General features: G+C 61.7%; 10 protein-coding genes and 1 non-coding gene across 11 annotated transcripts; 5 read left to right on the plus strand and 6 right to left on the minus strand.

Annotated features, from left to right (window-relative positions):
- Positions 1–300: 300 nt before the first annotated feature.
- PAN0_001c0696 (uncharacterized protein) lies at positions 301–1,593 on the plus strand (the record flags this gene model as incomplete). The annotated part of the gene is made up of 1 exon (XM_014804311.1): positions 301–1,593. One exon carries the CDS (start codon positions 301–303, stop codon positions 1,591–1,593), a length of 1,293 nt encoding a protein of 430 aa, XP_014659797.1.
- A 60-nt stretch (positions 1,594–1,653) lies between these two features.
- Positions 1,654–3,555, minus strand: PAN0_001d0697 (BING4CT-domain-containing protein; the record flags this gene model as incomplete). The annotated part of the gene is made up of 1 exon (XM_014804312.1): positions 1,654–3,555. The coding sequence occupies one exon, from the start codon at positions 3,553–3,555 to the stop codon at positions 1,654–1,656; it is 1,902 nt and encodes a 633-aa protein (XP_014659798.1).
- Positions 3,556–3,910: 355 nt separating this feature from the next.
- On the plus strand, positions 3,911–5,374 carry PAN0_001c0698 (RRNA biogenesis protein RRP36; the record flags this gene model as incomplete). The annotated part of the gene is made up of 1 exon (XM_014804313.1): positions 3,911–5,374. The coding sequence occupies one exon, from the start codon at positions 3,911–3,913 to the stop codon at positions 5,372–5,374; it is 1,464 nt and encodes a 487-aa protein (XP_014659799.1).
- Positions 5,375–5,547: 173 nt separating this feature from the next.
- On the minus strand, positions 5,548–5,655 carry PAN0_t001d0008. The gene is made up of 2 exons: positions 5,618–5,655; positions 5,548–5,582 (listed from the first exon to the last, which is right to left on the minus strand). It is a non-coding gene; the product is annotated as a tRNA-Gln (tRNA).
- Positions 5,656–5,951: 296 nt separating this feature from the next.
- Positions 5,952–7,316, plus strand: PAN0_001c0699 (uncharacterized protein; the record flags this gene model as incomplete). The annotated part of the gene is made up of 1 exon (XM_014804314.1): positions 5,952–7,316. One exon carries the CDS (start codon positions 5,952–5,954, stop codon positions 7,314–7,316), a length of 1,365 nt encoding a protein of 454 aa, XP_014659800.1.
- A 315-nt stretch (positions 7,317–7,631) lies between these two features.
- Positions 7,632–11,303, minus strand: PAN0_001d0700 (uncharacterized protein; the record flags this gene model as incomplete). Its single annotated transcript, XM_014804315.1, has 1 exon — positions 7,632–11,303. One exon carries the CDS (start codon positions 11,301–11,303, stop codon positions 7,632–7,634), a length of 3,672 nt encoding a protein of 1,223 aa, XP_014659801.1.
- A 2,667-nt stretch (positions 11,304–13,970) lies between these two features.
- Positions 13,971–15,680, plus strand: PAN0_001c0701 (carotenoid ester lipase precursor; the record flags this gene model as incomplete). Its single annotated transcript, XM_014804316.1, has 1 exon — positions 13,971–15,680. The coding sequence occupies one exon, from the start codon at positions 13,971–13,973 to the stop codon at positions 15,678–15,680; it is 1,710 nt and encodes a 569-aa protein (XP_014659802.1).
- Positions 15,681–15,694: 14 nt separating this feature from the next.
- PAN0_001d0702 (transcriptional activator) lies at positions 15,695–17,293 on the minus strand (the record flags this gene model as incomplete). Its single annotated transcript, XM_014804317.1, has 1 exon — positions 15,695–17,293. One exon carries the CDS (start codon positions 17,291–17,293, stop codon positions 15,695–15,697), a length of 1,599 nt encoding a protein of 532 aa, XP_014659803.1.
- Positions 17,294–17,576: 283 nt separating this feature from the next.
- PAN0_001d0703 (ribosome production factor 1) lies at positions 17,577–18,902 on the minus strand (the record flags this gene model as incomplete). Its single annotated transcript, XM_014804318.1, has 1 exon — positions 17,577–18,902. The coding sequence occupies one exon, from the start codon at positions 18,900–18,902 to the stop codon at positions 17,577–17,579; it is 1,326 nt and encodes a 441-aa protein (XP_014659804.1).
- A 462-nt stretch (positions 18,903–19,364) lies between these two features.
- On the plus strand, positions 19,365–19,874 carry PAN0_001c0704 (uncharacterized protein; the record flags this gene model as incomplete). Its single annotated transcript, XM_014804319.1, has 4 exons — positions 19,365–19,472; positions 19,612–19,615; positions 19,680–19,785; positions 19,856–19,874. 4 exons carry the CDS (start codon positions 19,365–19,367, stop codon positions 19,872–19,874), a joined length of 237 nt encoding a protein of 78 aa, XP_014659805.1.
- Positions 19,875–20,117: 243 nt separating this feature from the next.
- PAN0_001d0705 (uncharacterized protein) lies at positions 20,118–24,410 on the minus strand (the record flags this gene model as incomplete). Its single annotated transcript, XM_014804320.1, has 1 exon — positions 20,118–24,410. The coding sequence occupies one exon, from the start codon at positions 24,408–24,410 to the stop codon at positions 20,118–20,120; it is 4,293 nt and encodes a 1,430-aa protein (XP_014659806.1).
- Positions 24,411–24,635: the final 225 nt, after the last annotated feature.

The raw sequence follows: 24,635 nt of genomic DNA on the forward strand, positions 1-24,635 counted from the left end.
TGGGGGGTGGGGACGGCAAAGTGATGCTGTGGAGCGCCAGTTGGTTCGGTCATGTTGGGCCAGCACGTGGGGGTTCTTGGGGGCAGTAAAATTAGGCGTGGGGGGAATAGACGCGTGCCCATGGCCCTGGTTGGGCGGCGAATTTCCTGCCCCGGTCCCCCACGGTCCGCTCTTCCGCTGTCAGCCCGTTCTGTTCACCGACGCCTTCCCCCCCACGCCTCTTCTTGCTATAAAGCCTGCTTCCCCCCTCTCTTCCCTATCCCTCCACCACATACATTCCAGCTCCTTCTAGTTGAAACCATGTCGGGTAACGGTCTTCCTACGGTGCTTGCGGTGGGCACGGGCGAGTACACCACGGGCTTTGTGGGCAACTCGCAATCGCCCTCGGACAAAAAGCTCGGCGTGGTGGGCCTGGTGATGTTCGACCTGCGTCGTCGCGGGCTCATCGCACCAGAGATCAAGATGGTCGGCACCAACGGTGACAAATTTGCGGGCATCCGGGATCACTTTAAGCGCAATATCGAGGACAAGTATCGCGATCTCTCCACCGCTTTTACCTCGTACCCCGAGGCTGGGGTTCGCGATGGCGATGCATACAAGGCAGCGATTGATTCTCTGGCGCCCGGCGATGCGATTACGATCTTTACGCCCGATTCGACGCACTTTGATATTGCGATGTACGCGATCCAACGCAAGATCCACGTGCTCGTCACGAAGCCCGCCACCCAAACGTTGGAACACCACCAGAAGCTGGTAGAGGCAGCGGAGAAGCAGGGCGTGCTTTGTATGGTGGAACATCATAAGCGGTTCGATCCGGCGTATGCGGATGCAAGGGAAAGGGCGAGGAGTGGACTGGGAGATATGAATTACTTCTACTCGTACATGAGCCAGCCCAAGAATCAGCTCGAGACGTTCAAGGCTTGGGCGGGCAGGGATAGTGATATTTCGTACTACCTCAATTCGCACCACATCGACATCTGTCTTTGGATGACAGCTGGTCGTGCCCTACCCCTCCGCGTAACCGCCTCTGCATCCCAAGGTATCGCCACTTCGGTTGGATGCGTCCCCGGCACGGAAGACACCATCACGCTGCTTGTCGATTTTGCCATCGTGGATTCGGACGGCAGCGCCAAGCAGGGCAAAGTGGCAACGGCGGTATTTACAGCGAGCTGGTCGGCTCCCCAGGGAGCAGGGGTCCATTCGGAACAGCACTTCCACTACGTAGGCGCCCACGGCGAAACGCGCATCAACCAAGCCCGCCGCGGGTATCAGTTCACTCAGGAGGATCCGGCTCAGGGTGTGACGGGCGGAAGCTGCACCGACTTCAATCCGTTTTACATGCGGTATACCCCCGATGCGGAGGGGTACTTTGCAGGACAGCATGGGTACGGCTATCTGTCGCTCGAGAACTTTGTCACCGCTTGCACGCGCATCAACCGCAACGAACGCAACGCAGCGCACTACGATACCGTCCTCCCGACCATTAGGGACACAGTGCTTACCACCGCCATCCTCGAGGCGGGTAGAAGGAGTCTCGATACCAAGTCGACCGTTAGCATCCTCCTCAACGACGGAAAGTTCTCTCTCCAGTAACAACCCCCTTCTCTCTCGCATACCTCTGAAAATACGAATTGATTAGGATTCCAGCACAGTTTAGGATCGCTTGTTAAACATGTCGAGGGCACTGGTCGAGCCTTCGGGCAATCCTGCTGCTGCTGTACGCTTGCGTGCGTCGTGCTGCTGTTTGCGCATGCGCTCCATCTTGGCCTTGACCGCGATGCGGTTCGGGTCGACAACATTCTCGCGCTTCTTGCGCAGATACCTGCTGAGCGCCTTATTCTTTCCCCTCATCCTGTTCTTCTCCTTCTTGGGCGCGGTCTCGTGCGCAGCCACCTTTTCCGCCAGCGATCCGGTGCCGGCTACAAACTCGGCGTCCTCGCCCATCGGGTCGGCATCGGGATTGTCGAGCTGCATGCGTTCGACGCGCGATAACTGCGAGTACGACCTACCGTCCGCCGACCGCGCTACTGCGTTGGGATTGCGTCGTGCCATTTCGGCGAGAATTCGCTCCTGCTCGGCGGCCGAGACGTTGGTCTCGGCCACGCGCACGCTGCCGAGGATGCTCGAGTCGACCGAGATGAGTTCGGGCGCGATCTTGTCGAGCAGCTGGTGCACCTCGCGCTCGCGCCGCGCCGTGCGCGACTCGAACGGATCCAGCTCGGCCGAGTCAAAGTTCGGTTCGCCCGCTCCCGGCACCAGCAGCGAAGTGAAGCCAGCGGCGTGGCCGACGCCCAGCACGTCTTCGAACGGGCAGAACTTGACCTGCAGCGGTTCGGCGCGTGGAAAGCCCTGGGTGATGTACGGTCCCGGCGGCGCATTCCCCAACGCAGCGTTGGTGTCGTACACCGACACGTGCGGGCCCCAGGCTACACCGAGCAGACCGCGCTGCGAGTACTGCAGGTCCGAAGCGGGCCGGCGCGCTTGCCACTCGCGCCGCGGTCCCTTGCCGAGCATACGCGTGTCCCACACCTTGATGGTGCCGTCCATGCCGCACGTCGCCATGTCGCGTCCGCCGTTGCGCGCGTCGATCGAGATGCCCGACACCGGCCCACGGTGCGCGAGCAGCTTCACCGCCGGCGTCGACAGATTGGGCGTCCACAGCGTCACCGTGCCGTTTGAATGACCCAGATGCAGCACGGCCGTCAGCGGATTCTGCGTCATGGTGTTGCAGTTGCCCAACCCCGTACGGTGCTGGCTGATCAGCGTGCCCGTCGACGTATCCTGGTACTTGAGATAGCCCGTCGCCCCCACCGAGGCCAGCAGAAAGTGGTACGGCAGGAACTCGAGCCGGTTGACGTCCGTGTGGTTCTTGAGCTTGTGGATCTCGATGCCCGCGTCGTCGTAGATGTAGACGTACTTCTTCTGCGCCGCCGCGAAGAAGCTCGAGTTGTGCAGCCACTTGACGTCGCGCACCGTCTCGCGCACCTGGATCTCGCAGCTCAGCTTGCCCGTCTGCCAGTCGAACGCCGCCAAGTGGCCCTTGCGTCCTCCGATGACCAGATGCCGGCCGTTGCGCGTGTAGTCGCATCGGTACGGCCCCAGCCCCACCCCCTGCTTGCCGCCATCCAGCTTGAGCTCAAACCCCTTCTTGGCCGTGTCGATGCCGACGTTGTCCTTGATCTGCGCCTGCGTCACCTTGAACGTGCGCTCCAGCTCGCCCTCGGTCTCGATCATGCCCGCACCCTCGCCCGGCGCGGCGGTGTTGAGATACTCGTTGGCCAGACGCGCCGACTCGGCCGCACGCTTCTGCGAGAGGTGCTGGTGCGTGAGCTTGCTCTTGAGCTTCTTGTCCTTGATGCCCGCCACGGACTTGGGCAGCTTGACGTCGGCCATCGACGCGGGCGCCGAGCGCTCGAGTGCGCGCGGTAGCGAGGTGGCGGCCGAGATGGAATGCGCCTGCTTGTCGAGCGCCTCCTGGCTGTGGTACGACTTCTTCTGGCCATTCTTTTTAGATGCGCTCGCGGTGCGAGACGGTCTGGACGGACCCGCCTCCATGATGATAGTGGTTTGCGCCAAGCACGGGTCGAATGTATGCTCTGATGCGGTTTGTATCAAAATGCGCAGCTGTAAGTGCTGGTTGCGAGCGGGGGTGATTGGGTGGTAGTGGAGCTGGAAGATGAAGAAAGAAAAAAAATCACAGGCTTGGAGGTGGCGGCCAACTTTTTCCGCCTCCAAAAGACCGAACCCTGACTGCTCGGCGGCCAAATTTTGTCCGTTTCCACATTTTGGGCCGAGCCTAAAAAGAAAAAAAAGTGGGACACCGCCCGAGAGCGCCTCCACTCTTCAGACCCTTCGACCACTACTGCACCTCGCAACTTGCTCAGACCTCAGCGCCGATTGCCTTGAAACCATGGCAAAAAGGGCAGCGGCGAACGGTGCCGCAGCATCGCATCGCAAGCCGAAGGGCGCGCCCGTCTTCGAGCAGGACTCGGACGGCGATGACGGCCGCTCGCTCAACCTCGACTCGGCCAGCGAGCTCGACTCGGACGTCGATGCGTCTGACTCGAGCGATGCTGCTGACGGTAACGACGACGCGGAATCGCAAGACGATGAAGAGGAGGAGGAGCAGCAGCAGCCGAAGTACGCACAGTTCATGGACGACTCGGATCTCGAAGCCGCCTCCGACGACGACGACGATGATGACGGTGACAGCGACGGCTTGGACGATGACGCGAGCAACGATGGCCAGGCGCAATACAGCAGCGACGAGGCTGGCTCCGACCTTGACGAGGCCGCGCTCAAGCAGCAGATGAAGCAGATCCCGTTTTCGGCGCTCATGAAGGCACGTCGTCAGATGGATGGCTCGGACAGCGATCAACTTTCGGAACCGGACATCTCGGATCTGGAAGAGGACGAATTTGCCGAAGACCGTCGACGCCTCGCGCGTCAGACAGCTGGCAAGCAACCTGCGCGTAGCGGCAAGACGAAAGCTTCGGCTGCGGATGCGGACGAGGCGCTCGAGCAGAAGCGGCGCGAAGTGCGCGAGCGTCTGCGTCAGCTCAACGGCAACGCCGCCGGCCCTTCGAGCGAAGGCGACAATGCCTGGGCGGAAGCACGGCGGCAGCGCGAGCAGCGTCGCAAGGACAACGAGCGCAAAGAACTCGCCAAGCGTGCCAACAAGAATGCACCCACCGAGATCTCGAGCAAGCGGCCCGTCTCTCGCCGTCGCAGTGTTGTCGACACGCCCAGCGCGCACATCCGCGATCCGCGCTTCGAGTCGCTCAGCGGCAGCGTGAACAAGGACCTCTTTTCCAAGTCCTACTCGTTCCTCCCGGACATGTTCAAGGACGAGCTGAGCACGCTCAAAAAGACGCTCGCCAAGCTCAAGAAGCAGGAAGCCACCCAGGCCGGTCCCAAGGCAAAGTCGGAGCACGCACAGGCCATCCGCGACGAGCGCGCCAAGGTCGAAGCCGCGCTACGCCGAGCAGAAGGTCTGGCCGGAGAGCGCGAGAGACGCCAGAGGGAATCCACGGTCAAGGCGCGCATCAAGACGCAAAACAAGGAGCGCGTCGATAAGGGCCTCCAGCCGTTCTACCCCAAGAAGAGCGAGATCAAGCAGATGCTGCTCAAGGACAAGTACGACCGGCTCGCGGGTGCGGGCGATGGCGAAGGGCGCAGGGCTTCGGGCCAGGAGAAGAAGCAGCTCAAAAAGGCGCTCGAGAGAAGGAGGCGCAAAAACGCACAGAAGGAGAAGCGCGACATGCCCGTCGGCATCGGCTTTGGCCCCTCCGGCTCGGGCGCCAATGCGGCGATACCCAAACGCAAACGCCAGGCTGGCGCACCTGGAGCCACCAACAAGCGTTCCCGTTTTTAAGTGTTTATACTCGTCACTTGCTACACATGCACTGCAATACCTTTTCGCATCACGCAGCAGAGTGTGTGCTTTCAGTCTTGTCTGGGATAGTTCCAGCGGGGTGTGTGCGTTTGTGCCATGAACGCTTCGGTCGAAAAAAAAAAGAGATGGGTGGCCCGCGCCAAAAAAAAATGAGGTCGTACTGGGATTCGAACCCAGGGCAAGAGAAGTCGAATCGAACCCGGCACCTGCAGAGGCGCTCGATCAGAATCTCCTAAGTTAACCAACTACTCCATACAACCCGCGTTGGCCTGCGGGAAGAATTGAAACATTATCATCCAAATTTGCTTGCTTAACCGGTGTTTAGAGTTGGGACGCGTCGCGCGCCGCGCCCGTCCGACCCTGCAGAGAGGTCGGCAACACCTCCATGATTCGCAGCTTCACAACACCTCACCAACGCCGTCTTCTGCCCCGCACCATCCACCATATACCCCAGCGCACTCGACGATCTTTGACGACAGCCTTCCATTCTTTTCGATTTGGACACCCACCTTTTTCACAGGCGCATCTACTCTGCACGCAGTTACGGTGGTGGAGTATGTCACAGACGCCGACACAGACGCCTTCGCGGCGGCGGGCGCCGGTGGATACGCCGGGTTCTGTGCGGTCCAACACGTCCACGAGCGATCGGAGTGTGCTGCTGGAGCGCACGGAAGAGCTCGAACTGGAGATCGATGAGCTTCGACGAGCGATAGCGGCGGAGCGCGAGCGGAGGCGTTCGACGCAGCGGCAGCTGGAAAAGCAGCGCGCCACCGATGCAACGCGCGACGAGGTGCGCACGACTCTGCTGGAGAAGCTGCGCCAGATGGACGACGATGCGCTTACCGCGTTGCTGGGTGCGTCGGTGCACAGTCTGGCGCGCGTGATTGCGGGTGCGGATTCCGCATCCTGGACCGCAGTCGACACAGGGCTTGTACCCAGCAAGTCGGTCGGTGTGGAGGGCACAGGTAGTGGGGCTGATATCGACCGTCGAATTGCGCTATCCCAGAGCGCAGGGGTGGAGAACGAGTTGCATCGAACCCGACATGTAGCGTCCGTCAACACCTGGCTGCTAGATCGACAGCGCCGCTCCAATGCGCTCGTTCAGTCGCTCGCCCAGTTCTCCTATCTCGACATCGACACTCTCGACCAAGGATCCTCTGGCGAGGGTCGAAGTGTGCACCTAGCGGGATCGTTTGCACGACTTTTTCCGATCGATATCCGGTTCGTCATCGACGACTCTGGTTCCTCTCCTGCGGTCCAGCGTCTGGCAATCGACATTCCGAGCTGGCTTTCAACTACGCTCAACACCCCGCACACGCTGTTTTCCCGCTTGGTCAAACGTAACGATTTACCGGCTATAATGCTCATGCTGCGTACAATGGTGCCACTGCTGGCGTTGCGGCGCAACATGTTTACATCGCTCATGGAGTCGTATACCGACTTGGTGCGATCACACATTCGGGCTTGGGAATCCACACATGGGGTTGACTTTGCGCCCTGGTATCCACCGGGCACCTCACGCAAGCGCGCCTCGTCCCGAGTCGACGAAACCCTAGGTCGATCACTCATCGCTGCCGATGCCGAAACACTCGTCCTGCAAAACACCCACGGTGCATCGCTAACACTGCGCTTCCGCATTGTCTGGAATCGTTACGGCCATGCAGTGCCACAGCTAGACGCTGAACCCAACGTACCAGGAAAGTTGATGGACGAAACGGCATCTGCGTTCTTGCAACAGTTCGGGGACGAATTCAAGCACCTCTGCAAGGTTGCGGTACAGCAGGATGGGATTGTGGGGTGGGGGGATGAGGAGCAGGATCAGGCTGTGGGAAGGTGGGGCCTCATGCCGGCACTCCACGCCACAGTGGCGGCGTTCTTTAGACTAGCAACAGACGAAGCCTCGGATACAGGCTCCGACTAGTCCAACTCCCCCACCTGGTAATCCAAAGCGAGATGCACAGATATGCTGCGTGTGAGCCGTCTTGCCGCTGTGAGAGAATCTCTTGCCACATGCACTCCAGTCACAAACAATGGCACAAAGTCTCCATCAACAACACCCGCGCAGACTTTCAAGTTTGCGCGCCGAATTGCACCCGGCCCTTGCTGCCACGCGTCCTGCATCCGCTCTCACCCACAACCAACTTTCACCAGTCCTTCGTTCGTGAGATACACCGCCAACGAATAAGATTACCGCGCAACCACGGCGTTGTCCCGCAACAAGATTGGCGCCAAGGTTTCAGTTTCGGTACTGCTGATGGTGATGATGTTGGCCCTGCTGAGGCGGGTGCTGCTGGTGCTGCTGCTGGTGATGACCATGTTGCTGGTGCGGGTGCGGGTGATGCGGGGGCTGATCCTGGCCGGGCGTCCAATTCCACGCGTCCCAAATGGTCGAGCCATGCTGCCCCTGCGCCACCTGGTGCTGTCCCTGCCCGACCTGGTAGTGCGCCTGATCGTACACCGGCGCATACGGCTCTGCATATTGCTGCTCGCTCACCTGCTGGCCATAGTACGCTTGACCCGACGCTGCGTCCCCACCGTAGGCACCACCGTACCCCTGCTGCTGCTGTGCATGCTGCTGTTGCCAGGGCTCGGACACCTGAGGCTGTTCCTGCGGCACATTCCCATAACCGTCATACCCTGTACCCTCTGCCTTGGCTCCCTGTCTCTGCATTCCGTCGTACCCCGCAGCACTGTGAATTGGGACCGGACCATGGTCGCCATCGGACCGGTAGGCGTATACGTCGGCTGTGCCCGTGCCTGTCGTGACTGCCGCACTCGCATGCCCGGCATCGAGACCCAGCACGCTCTCGGCGGGATACCGCTCGTTGGGATACGACGCATACGCATCCATGCCATGCACGCCCGAAGCGGGACCCGAGTAGCCGTGCGGTGCATCGATGCTCCTCTCGGCATATGCAGGCGCGTACGTCGGTCCCGCATGCGTCGTCTGCGAGATGGGTGCATACGATGACGCTAATGCCTGCTCATGCGGCTGCGACGGTGGTTGCAGCACCGAAGCCTCGTACGCTGTGGGAGGATGAGCATACCCCATAGCAGGAGTCTGCTCCAGCCCTTGTGGCGGCACGGCCGGATCCTTGTGATACACCACCGCCGGTTCCGGCAGCGCAGCGTTGCCCGACTGCGTCGACGAGCTCGGGCTCGAGTACTGCGAAGCATTGGCGACCGAGCGCACACTGCGATGCATGGGCGTCCTCTGCTTGGACGAGTGCGTCAACACCGAAGGACTTCCCGTCTGCTCGCTCTCGACACTGCTCGAGCGTGCGTTGCTCGGACCCCTGCGGTGATTCTCTGCATCGGGCGTCGTCGCCGAGCTGCTCCCGTTGCGTCCGGGCTTGCGAATCGCCTTGACATCGCCCTCGCGCAGATCGGAGCCAAACACCTTGACCGCAAAATCCGTATCTTGAATCTCGCGGATCGACTGCACATTCAGCGCACCCATCATGGCGGCCGAAATCTCGTCCTCGATCTTCTTGCTGTCGGCAATCGCCTGCACCATCTCGGGCACATCGGGCGCAAGCTCCTCCGCCACCGTCTCGATCTGCTTCTTCTTGCTCGAGAGCAAGAACGAATTGTTGAGGATGCTCTCGACGTGCGAGATCTGCAACCGCTCCTCGGCCGACGCCACCTTGCGCATGAGGATCTCAAACGGCCCCTGCAGATAGTCGGCGATCGGATTGGCGGTGGCGAAGGGAATCTTGAGCACGCCCGGCAGATCCACGTTCACGTGGCACGCACGCAGCGACTTGACGCAGTTGGTGAGCAGCGGCATGACGTGGTGGTTGAAGTAGGACGCGCTGGCACCCCACGTCTCGATCACCGACAGACGCAGGTCGGCCGCCGCAAGCAGCGGCACTGCAAACAGACCCGCCTGGAGGTTGGGCGGTGCAACAATGCAGAGCGAAGGGATCTCGCTGCCGGCCGATTCCTCGTACGAGACAAAGTCGTACAGCTGCGGCATGACGGGCGTGAGGCTCGAGATGAGGCCCATCGCCTTGAGCATGGCATCGGTAAAGGCAAAGTTGATGAGGATCGCCTTGGTCAGCTGGTCCTCCTCGTGGCCGAGCAGGATGGTTGCCGCCGACTTCCAGGGCAGACCGTCGCCGAAAAACGGTTCGGCGAGGCGTTGGCGCATATCGGCGACAAACTCCTTGTGATAGACCGAACCGATGGCGACCTGGAGCGAAGCCGCCTCTGCATTGGAAAAGATCGAGTAGAAGCGATGCAGGCCGAGGCCGCGCGGATCCTTGCGGAACTCGGTGCTCATGCTGCGCATCTGCTCGCCAAACTTGTAGCGCCACTCGTCGAGCGCCTTTTTGTAGCCCATGGCCTGGTCCTCGGCCTCCTTTTTGGTGAAGGAGGCGGCGGCGCGCTTGGTGTGTCGATGGTCGCGCGCAATGCCGTAGAGCTCGGCGCGCTGTGCCATCCAGCAGCAACGGCTCTGTTCGCGAGGCGAGAGGAAGGCGGGCGGCGGTTGAAGCGCTGCCGTCATGGCGTCGATGCGCACGCGCGGGATGTCGCGTTCGAACTGAGCGAGCGAATCCCACTCGACGCGATCCTCGGCGACGTCGATCGAGGCGCGGAACTGGAGGAGCGTGAGCCAGGTGAAGGTGCACAGCACGGCGTGCGCGTACTCGTCGCGCGTCGAGTCGCCCGGGTATCCGTTCTGCGGCGAATCGACGTCAAAGGACTGGCGGAGCGAGGGCAGGCGGGCGGCGAGACTGGCGTATCCGAGTCTCTGGGCGACGATGAGAGCGGTGATGATCGTGGCTCTCGGATTGAGGTCCGAGGCAAACTCTAGCAAGCCGTCGACCTCCTGCTCTGGGGTGGAGATGGGACGGCAGTCTTCGGCGAGGCCATCGACGGGCAGGAGGAGGAAGGAGGCGCAGTTGTGCAGGGCAAAGATGTTGAGGTGGTCGCTCTGCGGGCTCTGGATGGCACGCCGGAGGAGCGCATCGATGGCCTTGCGGAGCGGCGCCTTGGCTTGCGCGATGGGTTGGGAGGCCTCGAGGTGTGGGAAGGCGGCGAGGTAGATGGTGAGGAGCACAAAGGATTGTGCCTCGGACTGTGCGTTGGACAGGATGAGCGAGTCCTCAAAGGGCGTGGAGAGGAAGGGGGAAAAGGCGCCGTAGAGGCCGTGGAAGAGGATGCGAAGCTGGTGCTCGTGGGGCCGAAGGATGCGGGCGAGATATTCGAGCTCGTCGTGAGGATAGGCTGGCAGGGGCGCGTGGCCGGCCATGAGACGTGCGGCGGCCTTGCCTGCGCACAGGTCTGGCGGAGCCTGCTTCCAGCTGTGTGTGGAGCCGGAGCCAAAGGCACCGGAGAGGTTGAGGATGTAGTCTTGAGCGTCGCGTTTGAGAGCGGGGTTGGAGCCGATCAAGCGCGACAGCGCATTGGCGGGCAGGACGGGCCGCTCGAGGTAGGCGGGTTGGAGCGTGTTGAGCGAGCATATCTCTACGTCGCGATAGATGGAGCGGGTGAGGCTGCTAGGCGAGATGGCGGGCGAGAGGAAGACGGCGCGGTCGTTGCTGAAGGGATCCGAGGATGGCGCTTCCTCGGGGCGGGAGCGTTTGGAGGAGCGTGGCGCGCGGTTGTGCTCTTCTGCGGGGGAGGGCGACGAGATGGCAGGCTGAACGTCTTCGCCCTGGACGACTTCGCCGGCGGGGGTCTCGTAGAGACAGTCTATGCAGAGCGTCTTGCATCGATGGCAGATGACAAAGGAGAGGGAGCTGGGTTGCGGATCGTCTGCGGGGGCGGCCTTTGCGCCTCCTGCGGGCTCGCACCTTGCTTTGAGCTTGCGACAGGCGAGACAGGCACGCGAGGTCTTTGGACGCTTTGCGCCCTTGGGCATGCGCGTGTTGATGGTTGGTTTGGACGACGACTCGGACATGCTGGGATGAATGGATGTGGAAGGTGGGGATCTAGGTGGCGGAGGGCGACGGAGGCATGCTCGGGGCGAACGGAGGCTGCCGGCCCTGCAGAGCAATCGCAGAGTCTTGAAGATGCGGTGGGCGCGGTGTAAGGCGAGGTGAACTCGATGAGATGTGCAGCAGGATTGGGAGAGGATGGGCGAGGATGTGTGTGGCTCAAGTGAATGCGCGGTGCGAAGGAGGCAGGGAGGGGCTGATGGATCTGGATGAAGTCGAGGATGAGGTCGAGGCTTGGGATCGCATCGCATCGCATCGCATCGCATCGCGTGTGGCTCGGCTGGATGAGACCCTGTGCAATCCTCAGCTGCTGCTTGTTGCTGCCACACCAACTTACTCGGTGGCCGCTCGCAATCGCACAGACGAGTGGCAGCCGATGCAGTGCACAGTCGGGCAGATTATGCCATCTTCAGCATCTCTACTGTGGCTGGCCGCCTGGCTGAAGCGCCGTCCATGTATGCAGAGTGGCACGGCCGAGCATGCAGCATCCGATAGGTTGCCAGGCTGCCTCGCTCATGAGTCAAATGAATTTCACTGTGCAGCCGTAGTCATCCTTCCCCCCCCCCCCCCCCCCCCCCCCCCCCCCCCCCCCCCCCCCCCCCCCCCCCCCCCCCCCCCCCCCCCACCCCCCGCACCCCCCACGCCGCCTACCCCCTCCCCCCCCCCCCCCCCATGCCTCGAGCCGATTCGGGAAAGGAGCGGCCGAGTAGGCGAGCCAAGACGAGCATACAGGCGCCTCTTTTTTCGCTCTCTCTCTCGCTTGTGGGCCTGACTTGACTTGACGCGCGCTTGCTTGGCCCGGCTGCAGAAGGGAAAGAGGGCAAGAGGCATGGAGCGAAAAGAGGGAAAAAGCGGACGGATCTCCGAGATCTTTGGCAGGAAATTGAGCCATCCAGAGTGGCTTCATGCGGAATTTGGGCAATGTGCGGGCGCAGCTGGGTCTGGACCCGCCGCCGCCTTGGGTGTGCTGTTTTGAGCGCGCGACGCCCCGTGCGCAGCTCGAGTGCGCGACGCTTTGGGCGCAAGTTTCGACCCGAGCCAACGCGCGGCTTTCTCACCTCTCTTGCAAAAGCCAGATGTCGCGCGTCAGGAACACCCGTCCGAGCTGCGAATACTGCCATCTCGGCCTGGCCCGTCTGGGTCGGCGTTGGCCGATAACTTTGTGTGGAGCCAAACGGAATGAAAGGCTACCAATCACATGCACGCACACACACCCAGACACACACCAATGGGCAGCTGCCAAAAATATTGTAGGCAGAGAGGGCCGAGAGAGGGCGGAGAGGGGAGCTGCCAGCCAGCCTCGCTACCACCAAACCCACCCACGCTCGTACATGCTCCAACCAGCAAAATCACAGGAGCATCCTCGGTGCAATGCCGACCTTGCACCACGACGCATGAATCCTGGCCACCGATGCCCCGATCCGTTACGGCCGATCGTTGCCTGATCCGCAAATCGACGTCGCACATGCCGACCAGCGATCCGTCGATCCTCCTGCTCTCATGGGCAACAAGAGCAAGCAGCACGCATAAGGTGGCCCCTCTGACATGAACGACATGAACAATAGCAGCCATTCTTGTGCTCACGATACAACCACCTGGCGCTGTTGGACAGCGGACAAAGAGCAAGCGAGCCATGCATTCTCGAAGCTGAACTGTTCTTCTTGTCGCAACGACGGCTTGGCATGCCGACAGAGAGAAAGGCAACCCTCGGGCGCATGTGACAAGACAAAAGAAGCGAGGTTGATCCTCGGCCATACCGCCATTGATCCTCGGCGCCATTGTTACAGCCGTCTTGTATTGCACCCGCTTCATGCCGTCCCTCTTCGGAAACAGCCGTATGGTGCTGGTCCGTTTCGCGCGCCGGCGATGCAGCGGTGGTCTGCCGATGTGGAGCAGCTGTCGATGCATGGACCAACCGCATTCGCCCCACGACGCTCGCTTCTAGCTGCTGGCCATGCGGATGGCGGTGCGCGGACCCTGAAGCCGAATTCGCCGATCCGCCATTTCCAGCGTCTACCGGCCGACTGCCATCGCCGGCGTCGAGTGCATCTCGGCCGCAATGCACCCCATCCTCCTCGCTTGGCCGCACCCCACACTCGACGCAAAGACTCCGCCCCATGACGGCTGTCAAAACCATGTCCCCACACTGCAACGTCCATAACCCTCGCCCCACATGGACGTGGTGGTTGCGGCGTATGCAGGGTTACCCCGCATGGCAGGGGAAGCCAAACACCATGCCGTTAGGAGAATAGATGCGAGCCAGGCTGCGATGAGGGTCGGTGGCTGTCATTCTGCGCTCGGCCGCCGGCGCAGAGGCGTGCAAGCACCGCTGAAACACGGCTGGTCCCGCAGCCTCGGATGCGCCGACGCTCAACAGCCTTGGCCACATGCGCGCTGCCACTAGCGAGCTCACTCACGCTCCGGCGCAGTTCGCCGTCGTCTTTGGCCACTCGCCCCCCCACCGTCGGCACCCCCAGCGCTTCCTTCGCTCTCGGCTGTAGCAGCGCGCTTTGACAGCACATGCTCATGCTGCCTCGCGAAGACATAAAAAGCGACGTCTAGTCGGGACCTCGCCGACTGACCCTCAAGCCTCCTCATCCTCTCAACCGCTCCTCTTGTCTTGACTCAACATGCGGCTTGCTTCAGTGTGGCTGCTGGCTGCGGCGGCTGCGATGCGCTTGGTCGTTGCACTTCCTGCCGCCACCTCTTGCTCCCAGCCCACGGTCCACCTCCCTCAGGGCACCGTCAAGGGTATGGTCGACGACGCCTACCAACTCGACCAGTTCCTGGGCATTCCGTACGCCAAGCCGCCCGTGGGCGATCTGCGCTTCGCACGTCCCCAGCCCGTCGACGCCTCGGACGCCGTGATCGACGCGACGCAATTCGGCGACATCTGCATGCAGCCGCCGGCGGGATTCAACATGAGCGAGGACTGCCTCAACCTCAACGTCATCCGTCCCAAGGGCGTGGTGGCGGGCGCCAAGTTGCCTGTGCTCGTGTGGATCTACGGCGGCGCGTTCTTCGCCGGAAGCACGCCCGCGTACAATGCGAGCGAGCTCGTGGCGCGCAGTGCGGCCATGGGCAAGCCGATCGTGTTCGTCGCCATCAGCTACCGCGTCGGACCGTTCGGCTTCCTCGGTGGCAAAGAGGTGGTTGCGGATGGGACGCCGAATGCCGGGTTGTACGATCAGAGGCTCGCGCTCAAGTGGGTGCAGCACAACATTGCGCGCTTCGGAGGCGATGCAGGCAGAGTGACGATCTTTGGACAGTCGGCGGGCGCGATGAGTGTAGCGCTGCAGACGTTCGCGTACGACGGAAACACCCACGGCCTGTTTCATGCTGCCATTATGGACTCGGGTGGTATCGCACCGGGTCCGCTGCTCACCCCGGAACATCCGACCGTACAGAGCACGTTTGAACAGCTCGCTGCGGGTGTCGGATGCACACAGGCGCCGCTGCTCAAGTGTCTGAGGAGCGCAAATGCCACGCAGGTCCAGAGCACCGGCATGCAGTTGACCGCCAAGGCGGGCGGGACATTCCCCGTCCCCGGCGCACTTGCGTTTCTGCCGCTCGTCGACTACACGCTCATCACCGACTATCCGAGCGTCAACCTGGCGCAGGGAAAGCTCGCCGACATCCCCGTGATCTCGGGCAATGCGCTGGATGAGGGTACGCTCTTCGCGCAGAAGGCGCTCAACTCGAGCGCCGACTTTGAGACGTGGGTGCGCAGCGCTGCCGTCATCTACAACACAACCTACACCGAGCGCGCGCTGCAGCGCGTATTCGAGCTCTACCCGGACGACCCCGTTCAGGGGTCACCGTACCCCAACGAGGGCACGAGCACCTCGGCGGCTACGCTGGATGTGGGGTCGAGGATGTACCCGCCGCTGGAGTCGAATCAGTACAAGCGCAGTGCGGCGTTCTTTGGCGACTTTACCTTCAACGCGCATCGACGCACCTACCTGCACGCTGCGGTGGGCGGGGCCAGGAAGAACAGCCGCAACGTGTGGTCGTTCGAGTTCAGGCAGAACGATATGTACCCCAACGGAACGGGTTCGGCTCTGGGCGCGTTCCACGGCTCGGAACTCAAGTACCTCTTCATCCGACCCGATGGGAGGCAAAAGGATCCGCAGCTCGCCGAGCAGATGCCCAGGTCGTACGTTAGCTTTACGTACTATCACGATCCGAGCAGGCTGTCGAGTCTGCCCTGGACCAGGTATACGACGGGCGAGGTGCTGCAGCTCAAGGGCGGCAATGTCACCACTGTGCCCGATACGTTTAGGAAGGACGCTATGCATGCGCTCACCAACCCGCGCTCAGCCGCCGTGTTTGGATTCTAGCGCTGCGATTGCAATCAGGGATCGTGGTGGAAGTCGGAGTGGTCGGTCTCGAGACGTGGCGGGATGACGAACAGCTCGGCGGTGTCGTCGTCGGCGCGCGAAAGCACCACCCCCTCTGTGTCCTCTAACGCGGGATCCATGGGCTGTAGATACTGCGCCACCGCTCGGAATGCCACACAGTCTCTCTGTCCTCTTTGTTGGTGTGGAATGTTGAGTGTGTCGAAGAGATGGTCTGGATCGAGTGTCGCGCGTGTGGTTGTGGCGGTGAGCGAGTGTGGCTGGATGCGCACATGCGCCGCTTCCTGCTCCTGCTGCTTCTGGCGATCCTTCGAGTCCTGGTCGTCGATAAAGTCAAACTCATCCTCCCGCTCCTCGTACTCGATATTCTCCTCGAGCTCCTCAAATCCTGGTGCATAGGCACTCCAGATCTCCTCGGCGGGTGTGAACCACAAATAAATCGTACCGGTATTGCTGGCCGATGCGAGCATTGGGCGGTGGGGACACCAGTCGACCCCCACAAGCCAGTCTTTGGGTCCTTCGAGCATCTTGACGAGCGTACCGGATGTGCGGTCCCACACGTAGACGTTGTGAGCTGCCTTGTGAGCTGCGCCGGCGTAGATGTAGTCCGAATCGGGCGAGAAGCCGAGGTCGTTCCAGGCGGTGCGTTGGATCATGTCTTGGATCTTGTGTTGCAGTGTCAACTCCAACGACGTGCGTCTGCGTTTTGTACTGCGCTCATCCTCCACCCCTGTTCCGAGGTCGGTGGTGGATACAGCCAGAACACGCAGCGCGCGGTCGTTGCAGTTGACCACTAGCAACCGACCCGCTGCGTCAAAGGCGAGCTTCTTGACACCCGACGTGGTGGCGAGGACGGATTTCTCGTCCAAAAGCACCCCCGTCTGCGAGTCAAACACCAGCAAACTGCCCTTTGACGTGCCCGCAACAATGAACTTTCCATCGGGGGTGAAGCGCGCTGCGGTGATGGCGGTTGACTCGGCCCCAACACCCGTATGCAGCCCAATACGGACCGGTGAAGTCGCCGCATCGTCCACCTCGATCGCTGCTCCCGCCCGGCGCCGGACGCGCACCTTTTCGGTAATGTCGACGAGCAGCGCTTGGTTGGACGCCAGCACCACGAGGAGCTTCTTGCTATTCCCTGGTGCGAACTGCACCGATGCAACGGGACAGTCGAACCGCAGCGTCACTTTGCGCTCCGACCCCGCCTGCACGCCTGCACTTTCGCCGTTCGATTCGCGTGGGACTGCGGATGTTGAGGGTGCGGAACGCAGTGCTGGGCCGGGGTGGGACTTGGCAGCGAGGTCCCAGACGATGACGTTCCAGTCGGCACTGCAGCTGGCGAGATAGCGGTTGTACGACGACCAAGCCAGCGCGGTGACCGCACGCACGTGGCCCGAAAGCACGCGTACCACCGACTTGGTCTCGACATCCCAGACGGTGATGTATCCGTCGCTGCGGCCTACGGCGAGGTATTGGCCGTGGAGTGCGTTGAGGCCGTGGTTGAATACGCACGTGGTGCATTCGGCCGCCTCGATCGTGCTCGCCACCGAGTCCGGGATGTCGATCGTAAACGGATTCAGCAGCTGCGCGTTCATTGTGCCGAACCACCGCAAGCGTGCAAGCGTCGAAGATGGTGGTCGCGCAGACGATCGAGACGGAGTCGGCCCGGTGGAGCAACGCGCAGAACTTCAGGGTCCAACTCTCGAACCTCCCCCCACGCGATGCACTTTCTTCCAAAAAAGCTCCACCACCAATTCGCCACAACTTTCAGAGCCACGACACCCACTGCCAGCAAGACACTCGCACGACTGGACAAATCAAGACACGATTGCAAAACGATAAAAGTACATGTACGCGGACAAAGAGCGGATCGTAGCCTTAGAGGTAAAAGTTGCGGCGCGAGACCGACATCTTGGGCCGCCACTGGAAGTCGAGGCCGGTGGTGTCTTCTTCTCCGCGCTGGCGCTTCTTGTTCGACGAGGCTGATGCTGTTTGCGCTTGCGAGTCGTTGGCTGTGCTGCTGCCGTGCTGTTGCCCCGCCGCCGCCTCTGCATCTGCCTCTGCCTCTGCGTTGGCATCTGCACTCTGCATCGCCTCGAGCTCCTCGGGTTCGAGTTCGGCATACTCTGCCGTGTACTTGCCATCCCACACGCCCGCGCCCTTGGGCAGGCTCTCCTTGAGGCTATGCAGCTTGAGCGTAAATCGCGGTCCGATCTCCTGCAGCGCGGTCTTGGAGTCGCTCTTGAACATATACCGGTGACGGCGGAAGAAGATATAGTCGCGCTGGTTGTGGCACGTAACAACCTGCCTTCCCTCGAGCTGCGGGATCTTGGGAAACAGGCCCTGCATCACCTTGCCGACGCGATGACCCAGGACGGTGGTGAAGTTGTTGAGGATGAGCTCGGGCGTGTGCGGCGTGGGGCGGGCCTTGCCGTAGATCTCGGCGCCCGTGCTGATCGACGTGAGCCGGAAGAACGCTGTGGGCCCGTGCGGCAGCTGGATCACCGTGAGCGCGAAAGGTTCCTTGCGCGACTCACCCACGACGAGCACCGCATCGTACCGTCGCTCACGCGCCCACCCGCAGATCTTGCCCAGCCCCACCCCCTGAGCTTTCGCACGCGGTCGGTACTCGGCACCGGGGAAGACTGAGAGCAGCTCGTCGACAAACTCGCGCGTGCGCTCCGATGGATGCGAGCGTGCGTTCAGCGACTCGAGGTGCGGCGATGTGGACGAAGACGGCATCGACGTGGTGATCAAGATCGCCGGCGGCGCGCTAGGGTCCTCGTCATCATCGATCTCTTCCGATGCCTCCTGCTCCTGCATCTCCTCTTCGGCATCACCCTCCTCCTCATCGTCGTCGTTGCTGTCATCCTCGTCATCCGCCTTCTTCTTTCCGAGGTTACTTGGACCGGGTCCTTCGTGCGTGTTGGGCGCATTGATGATGGTCGGGTTAAAGTCGCGCGTGTTCTCGATGGTGCGCGTCTTGTTGGCGGCCAAACGTGCCGCCTTCTTGGCCGCACCGTCCTCGCCGCGCTCCTCCTTGGCCTGTGCGGAGCGCCTGGCGAGCTTCGACTTGCGCTTCTCGGCCTTGTACTTGCGGTACAGCTCGGTGCGTTTGATCTTGTTGCCGACGTGCTTGAACGAGCCCGAGGCCGGCTTGTTGGCGTCGGCGGACGACGACGATGCCTCTGGCTTGCCCGGCATGTTGAAACTGGCGCAAGCTTCTCGCGGTGAGGCTGTCTATGTAGGTGGTCTGATGCGATCAGAGATGCGAGTAGACTGACGAGCGAGGGTGGTAGAGGCGATTGCGTCTAGGATCGGTGCCGGTGGTGAGGAGCATAAAGGGTCGAGTTTCTCTGCTTCGGCAAGCATGGAAATTTTGCTTTTTTGGGCGCTTCTCCACAATGGCGCCTCCAAAAAAAAGGTGGCCGCACGTGATTCCACGAGTTACCCTCCCCTGTCAGGCTGACATAATCCACGCTTGGAAATTCGCACCCGAGTTTGGCCTAAGCCTGGCATCCAGCCCAGGCGGCCTTTCGGGATGAGCGGTGCGGCCGCGCGCTGAGAGGAGCGAAAGAGGTTCCGTCGCCATCAGGGATCCATCATCTTGTCGCTGCTCCACCGTGATCTTCTACAGTTCTATCGTCGACCCAACACATTTTCGCCATGTCCATCCTCGCCCGCCAGACCGTGCGCTCTGCCCGCACCGCTTTCCGCCAGCAGCAGGCTCCCATGCTCCGCCGCAACCTCCACGTCGAGAACACCCACGAGACCGTAAGTGGCAGCCCACCCTTCAACACCTGCACCAGCAATCAGTTCGGGCGTGGGAAAATAGGATGCGATTCAGATGCTGACTTTGTGCCTTGCGATTCTGCAATGCTGTGCTGCGTGCTTCGGCGATGGTTCAATCTAGTCTCGTAAGTAGCTTGATCAGCAAATCGCGAAGGACGACGGGATACTGACCGAGTGTTTGCATTGCAGTGCCGTTCCCCTCGGGCCCTACCCGCAAGGTGCCCGTCGCCATCAGCCTCACCACCTTCCTCGTCGTCGGCTTCTCCCTCCCCTTCGTCGCGGCCAAGTTCCAGATGTAAGTCTTTCCTCAAGTCGCACCCCAAGTTCGAAGCTCATACTGACTGGTATCTTGTTGCAACGCACAGTGCCAAGGCCTCGTGGTAATCGCACCAACTAGACCTCACAAGATGGTCGATCTCAATGGCTAGCTTGTGACTCTTGTTACAATCAACTTTTCTATCGATATCCTCGTGTGTGCGCTTCGATCGAGCTGGCATGCCTTGTCACACTGCTGTCAAGACTCAGCACGATCGCGGGCTTATCAGCTTGCAGCCACTTGATCCAGAGAACAATCTGACAAAACGTTGGATTAATGCGAGAGGCTAACTTCTAGACTTGGACGCCTTGCTATCTGGCGGCGCGCTTGTTGGCGAGGCGTTGTTTGCTCTTGATCCAGCAGACGCGGATGTAGGCGTAGATGACAAACGGCACCAGCGCGGCGGTACCCACGATGCCACCGAACCAGGCGAGATGATGTGTGCCCTCTTTGTTCTGCGGCCTGGTGACGTTGACCGAGAAGATGGAGGTGATAAAGACGATCGTGAACACGGTCGTACCAATCCCCGCCAGAAACAGGATGGCAGCATCTGCACCCTGTCGGAACCGTCTGTTCTCGATCGTAATCTGCGCGAGGTAGGTGTGGTGGATCTCGGACAGTCGTCCTTCACCCGAGTTGAGCTGGTGGAGCATGGAGATGATGTGGTCATGCACATCCGACATGTACATGCTAACCTCCGTCCTTGCCAGCAGGTTGCGACTATTTCCTCCAACCCGTCTGGCTCCCTCGGCTCGACGCTGGAGCTGCTGCATGTCGGAAAGCCGCTTACGCAGGCCTTTGACCGCATCGTTCTTGGGACCGAGCAACCGCGACAGACCCGTGACGATCTTGCGCGTGTCGGCGATGCGGTGCAGCATGATGCTCTGATCCGCCGCCGCCTGTGTGTCGAACACCGAGTTGCTCGCCTCGTCGATCTCGGCCGCCGTACGCCGCATCTCGGCCTCGAGCGTGTCTTTGAACTCCCACTCGGGCAGTCGCGAGATGGTCACCTTCTGTCGCTGCTTCACCAGCACGCGTGGAAGCCGATTCAACACGCCCTCTCCCAGTCGCAGCACGGGCAAGAAGCGCACCGCACGCACCGTCTTGAGTCGTCGTACCTCGAGCATCGGCATCCGCTTCTCCACCTCCAACCCAGTGGATAGCGGAGAAACCGGCTCGACGCTAATCAGCCTCCCTTCCGGGTTGGATCCGAGCAGAGCACGCTGTCGACGCTGCTTGGGGGCAAAGTTGTTGGTCTTGCGACTGCGACTCGTGCTCACCGGCTCGCTAGCCAGCTCCTCCACCTCCACCACCTCGGACTGCACAAACGAGATGAGCGGGAAAAAGGCATCCACCACCGAGTCGTACAGATCGTGTGCGATCCAGTCCGCAGTCAGCTCGACCGGCCGCGTGATCTCGAGCAGCCGCGCAGCCACACGATTGATGTGCTTGCTCACATCCTCGAATGCAAACGACACGACGCCGTGCGAAAACACCAGCAGGTACAGATTGTTGGCACCCACACTGACACCCTCCAGACCCTCTTTGCCGCCGATGCCCTCGACGATCTCCACACGGCCCTTGCCCAGCCGCGCCGGTGCGGCCAGTCGCGTTCGATGGCCGTCGGGAGGCGATTCACCACCCGCCCCGTCGTCGCCCGCTTTCTGCGCGCCAAGCTCGCGCATTTCAAAGCTCTGGCCTTCGCCTTGCCCATCCGCTTCGCTCGTGTCGGTCTTGCCCTCGGCCTCACCGTGCACTGTGGTGCTGGACGATGTGCTCGCAAAGTTCGGAGATCCCGGCGACCCTTTGGCGGCGGTGGAGGTGTATCGGAAGTACCGCTCGTCGATGGCGCGGATGACGACAAAGTAGTAGCCGAGGCGGTCAAACACGTCGACCTTCTCGCGCGGGTCCTGCTGCAAGACGTCCTCGACGGTAAGCGGGTGCATGGGGAACAGCTTGGAGATCTCGTGCATGTCGCGGTACGTCGGACAGTGAACGTGAAGCCACCATGCTCCGTGATCCGGTGCTTCGCTCGATGCGCCCGACGCGCCCGTTTTGGCGTGATTGCCGTCTCGCTGCATGTGCGGAGTGTGTGGCCGCGAGGCGTCGACGGGATGCGATGCAGGATCCGATCCGGCACCTCGACCCGAGCTCCTCTGACGCGCCGAGGAGGATGGCTCGGGCAGGAAGGGATGCGGCTGACGCCCAAAGTCCTTGCCGAACACGGTGGCATAGTGCGGACTGAGCGGCATGTCGGAGAGATGGCGGCCGGTTCGAGCCTCTTCTTCTTGATCGGCTGGCAGATGGCGGTCGTAGTGAAAGTAGGGTGTCGTGTCTTCTTCAGGCGACGAGCGTCTGTAGGAGCCAGACCCGCCAGGTCTTTCATTGCCTTGATTGGCCGACGCCGCCTCGGCCTCAATCGTGCCCTCGGGTAGATCGAGTGCAGGAGGTGGGAGAGCGAGATCGCCATCCAGAAGGTCAAAGTCCTCTTCCGGTGCCTCTGGTACCGCTTGCGGAATATGGCCCTTGGGAGTTGCCTTCCTCGCTCTATGATGGTGGTGGGAGCCACGGTCGGGCTTAGCCTTGGCAGCGTGGCGTTGGTGACGATGAAGGATGGGGTATGCGGCCTGCGGGTCGAGGCCAATGTCGCCGCCGTGCGAGTCGATCTGTCTGAGATGGTTGCGAAGCACGTAAAGCTGATTGCGCGCCTGCTCCCAGCTCTGCGTCCTCATGGTCTTTTTGAGAACGACCGAGGTGCCGGACTGTGGATCCGGGGTAGGTTCGAGTGTGGGGAGGGCGGTGCAGGCGAGATCCATGGGCAAGCGCATTGGCGTGAAGAGCTGGTACTCGGTGACGCCACCTGCGAGCTCCTTTGCACGCATGGCTTTGGCGCGTGCACTGCGGCTCGGCTTGGGCGGCAATCGACCCTGACGGATGAGCTGTGCCTCGCGCTTCTTGGCGCGGCGCGCAGCCTGCCTTGCCTTTTTGTTCTGGCGCCTCTCTGCGGCCTTTTTGCCGAGAGGAAAGTCGGTGAGCGGCCCAAAGTAGGGGGTGAGCGGCGCCCTGCGGTGCGATATGGGTGAGCCGGGTGCATCGCTCGCCTCGGACTGATCGCCGCGGACGCGGGAGCGGGTAGTGCGTCGCGATTTGGCGGCTCGTTTGTTTGAGAAGGAGAGGCGGCGAGACGAGGATCTCCTGGAGCGCGTGCCGCCGGAGCTGCTTGAGGAGCTCTTTGATGAGGAGGATGTAGAGGAAGAGGATGAAGACGAGGAGGAGGAGGAGGACGAAGAGTCATCCGAGTCGGAGCTGGAGGAGGAGCTGGAGCCGTCGCCAAAGAAAGCTCGTAGACGGGCGATGGTGATGCCATGGCCGGAACCGGAGCTAGACGAGGAGGAGGAAGAGGAGCTGGATGAGGAGGACGAGGAGGAGCTGGAGGAGGAGCTGCTGGAAGCGCCCGATGCGCTGCTGCGAGCCGAGCTGCGGCTGGCACGGCTGCTGCGAGAGCCGCGTTGGGAGCGCGAACCACGGCGTCTGGCACCGCGACGGCCGCGACGGCCGCGTTGGGTGCGTCTGCGCTGGCGGGAGTCGGCGACGTACTGGTCGAGGTTTCGGTAGGTATCGTCTGCCTCGAAGCTGTCTGGCAAGTCAACCTTGCGGATGCGTCTCTGGTCGGGCGCGAACTGAAGCTTGCGCTTTGGCTTGCGTCCGACCTTGGAAGCCATGGCTAGCGCGGTGGCGGTGGGAGCGTTTGCTTCGGGGACGTCCAAGGGCGGCTCTGCTGGTAGCTCGACGATCTCATCGCCCAACTGTGCGGCGTGGGCTGGACGTGGGCTGAACTGTGGCGGATCGTGCTCATCGTCTGCCAGTTGTAGTTCGGCGTCGCGCTGGCGGCGAAGACGACGTTCTGCGCGCCTTGCCTCTCTGCGGGCGGCTCTACGAGCCTCTTTTGTCTTTTGAACGGAGGTGGCATGTGCGATGGAAGAGCGTTTGCGGTCGAGAGTGGGCGACATGGTGGCGGAGGAGGGCATGTGCTTTGGGCTCATGGGCGTGGCGAGGTTGGCCACCTTTGTGAAGGCTGTTCGGATGGGGTTGAGCCTGTGACGATGGGAGGAGCTGGTGGAGTCGCTGCCGACGCTGCGTGCACTCCTGACGGTGTTTGAGGTGATGGTGCGCTGCAGTGCTCTGGAGGAGGATGCAGTGGGCGGCGGATAGGCGAACGATTGGGTATGTTGCTGCTGCGGGGGAGGAGGAGGAGGAGTTGGAGAGGCGGCGGCAAAGGTGTTGGCGTTGAACATGGAGAGCACAGTAGCGGGCGATTTGTGGCGGTGGGTATTGCGCTCAGCGGCGGGAGGGAGGGRGCGAAGAGCATCGTCCATGAGCGCATCTTGGCGATTGAGTGGCCTGCGCGGTGGTGGAGGTACATCGGGAGGCAAGAGGGCAGCTGGAGGCAGAGCGGGGGTATCGAGATCGAGATCGAGATCGATGGATGGTGGACTGCTGTGGTGGGCTTGCGGCTGTGCTGGAAGCGGAGGAGGCGAGTTGAGGTGGGCATCCGAGGTGGATGCGGCGCTGCCGTCGTGCGGGTGATGTGCCGACGACGACATCTTGGCAGCGTTGTTTCGAGGCGCAGCTCAGACCGAGGATGAAGTCGACAGCGCGTGTGTACGACGAGTCATTGCGTTGCGAGTTGGAATCACCAGAGCTGTGGCGTTGGTGTTGCCGTATAGACAAGCGTCATGGCTGTGCTGGCGAGCAAGATGAAGCACCTCTGGCGCCGGACGAGATGCAGGACTAGTGATGAGGGGGTTGGCAGGAGAGCAACAAAGTGG

This window comes from Moesziomyces antarcticus (assembly GCF_000747765.1).
Source record: "Moesziomyces antarcticus DNA, scaffold: scaffold_v10001, strain JCM 10317, whole genome shotgun sequence".
Lineage (NCBI taxonomy): Eukaryota > Fungi > Basidiomycota > Ustilaginomycetes > Ustilaginales > Ustilaginaceae > Moesziomyces > Moesziomyces antarcticus.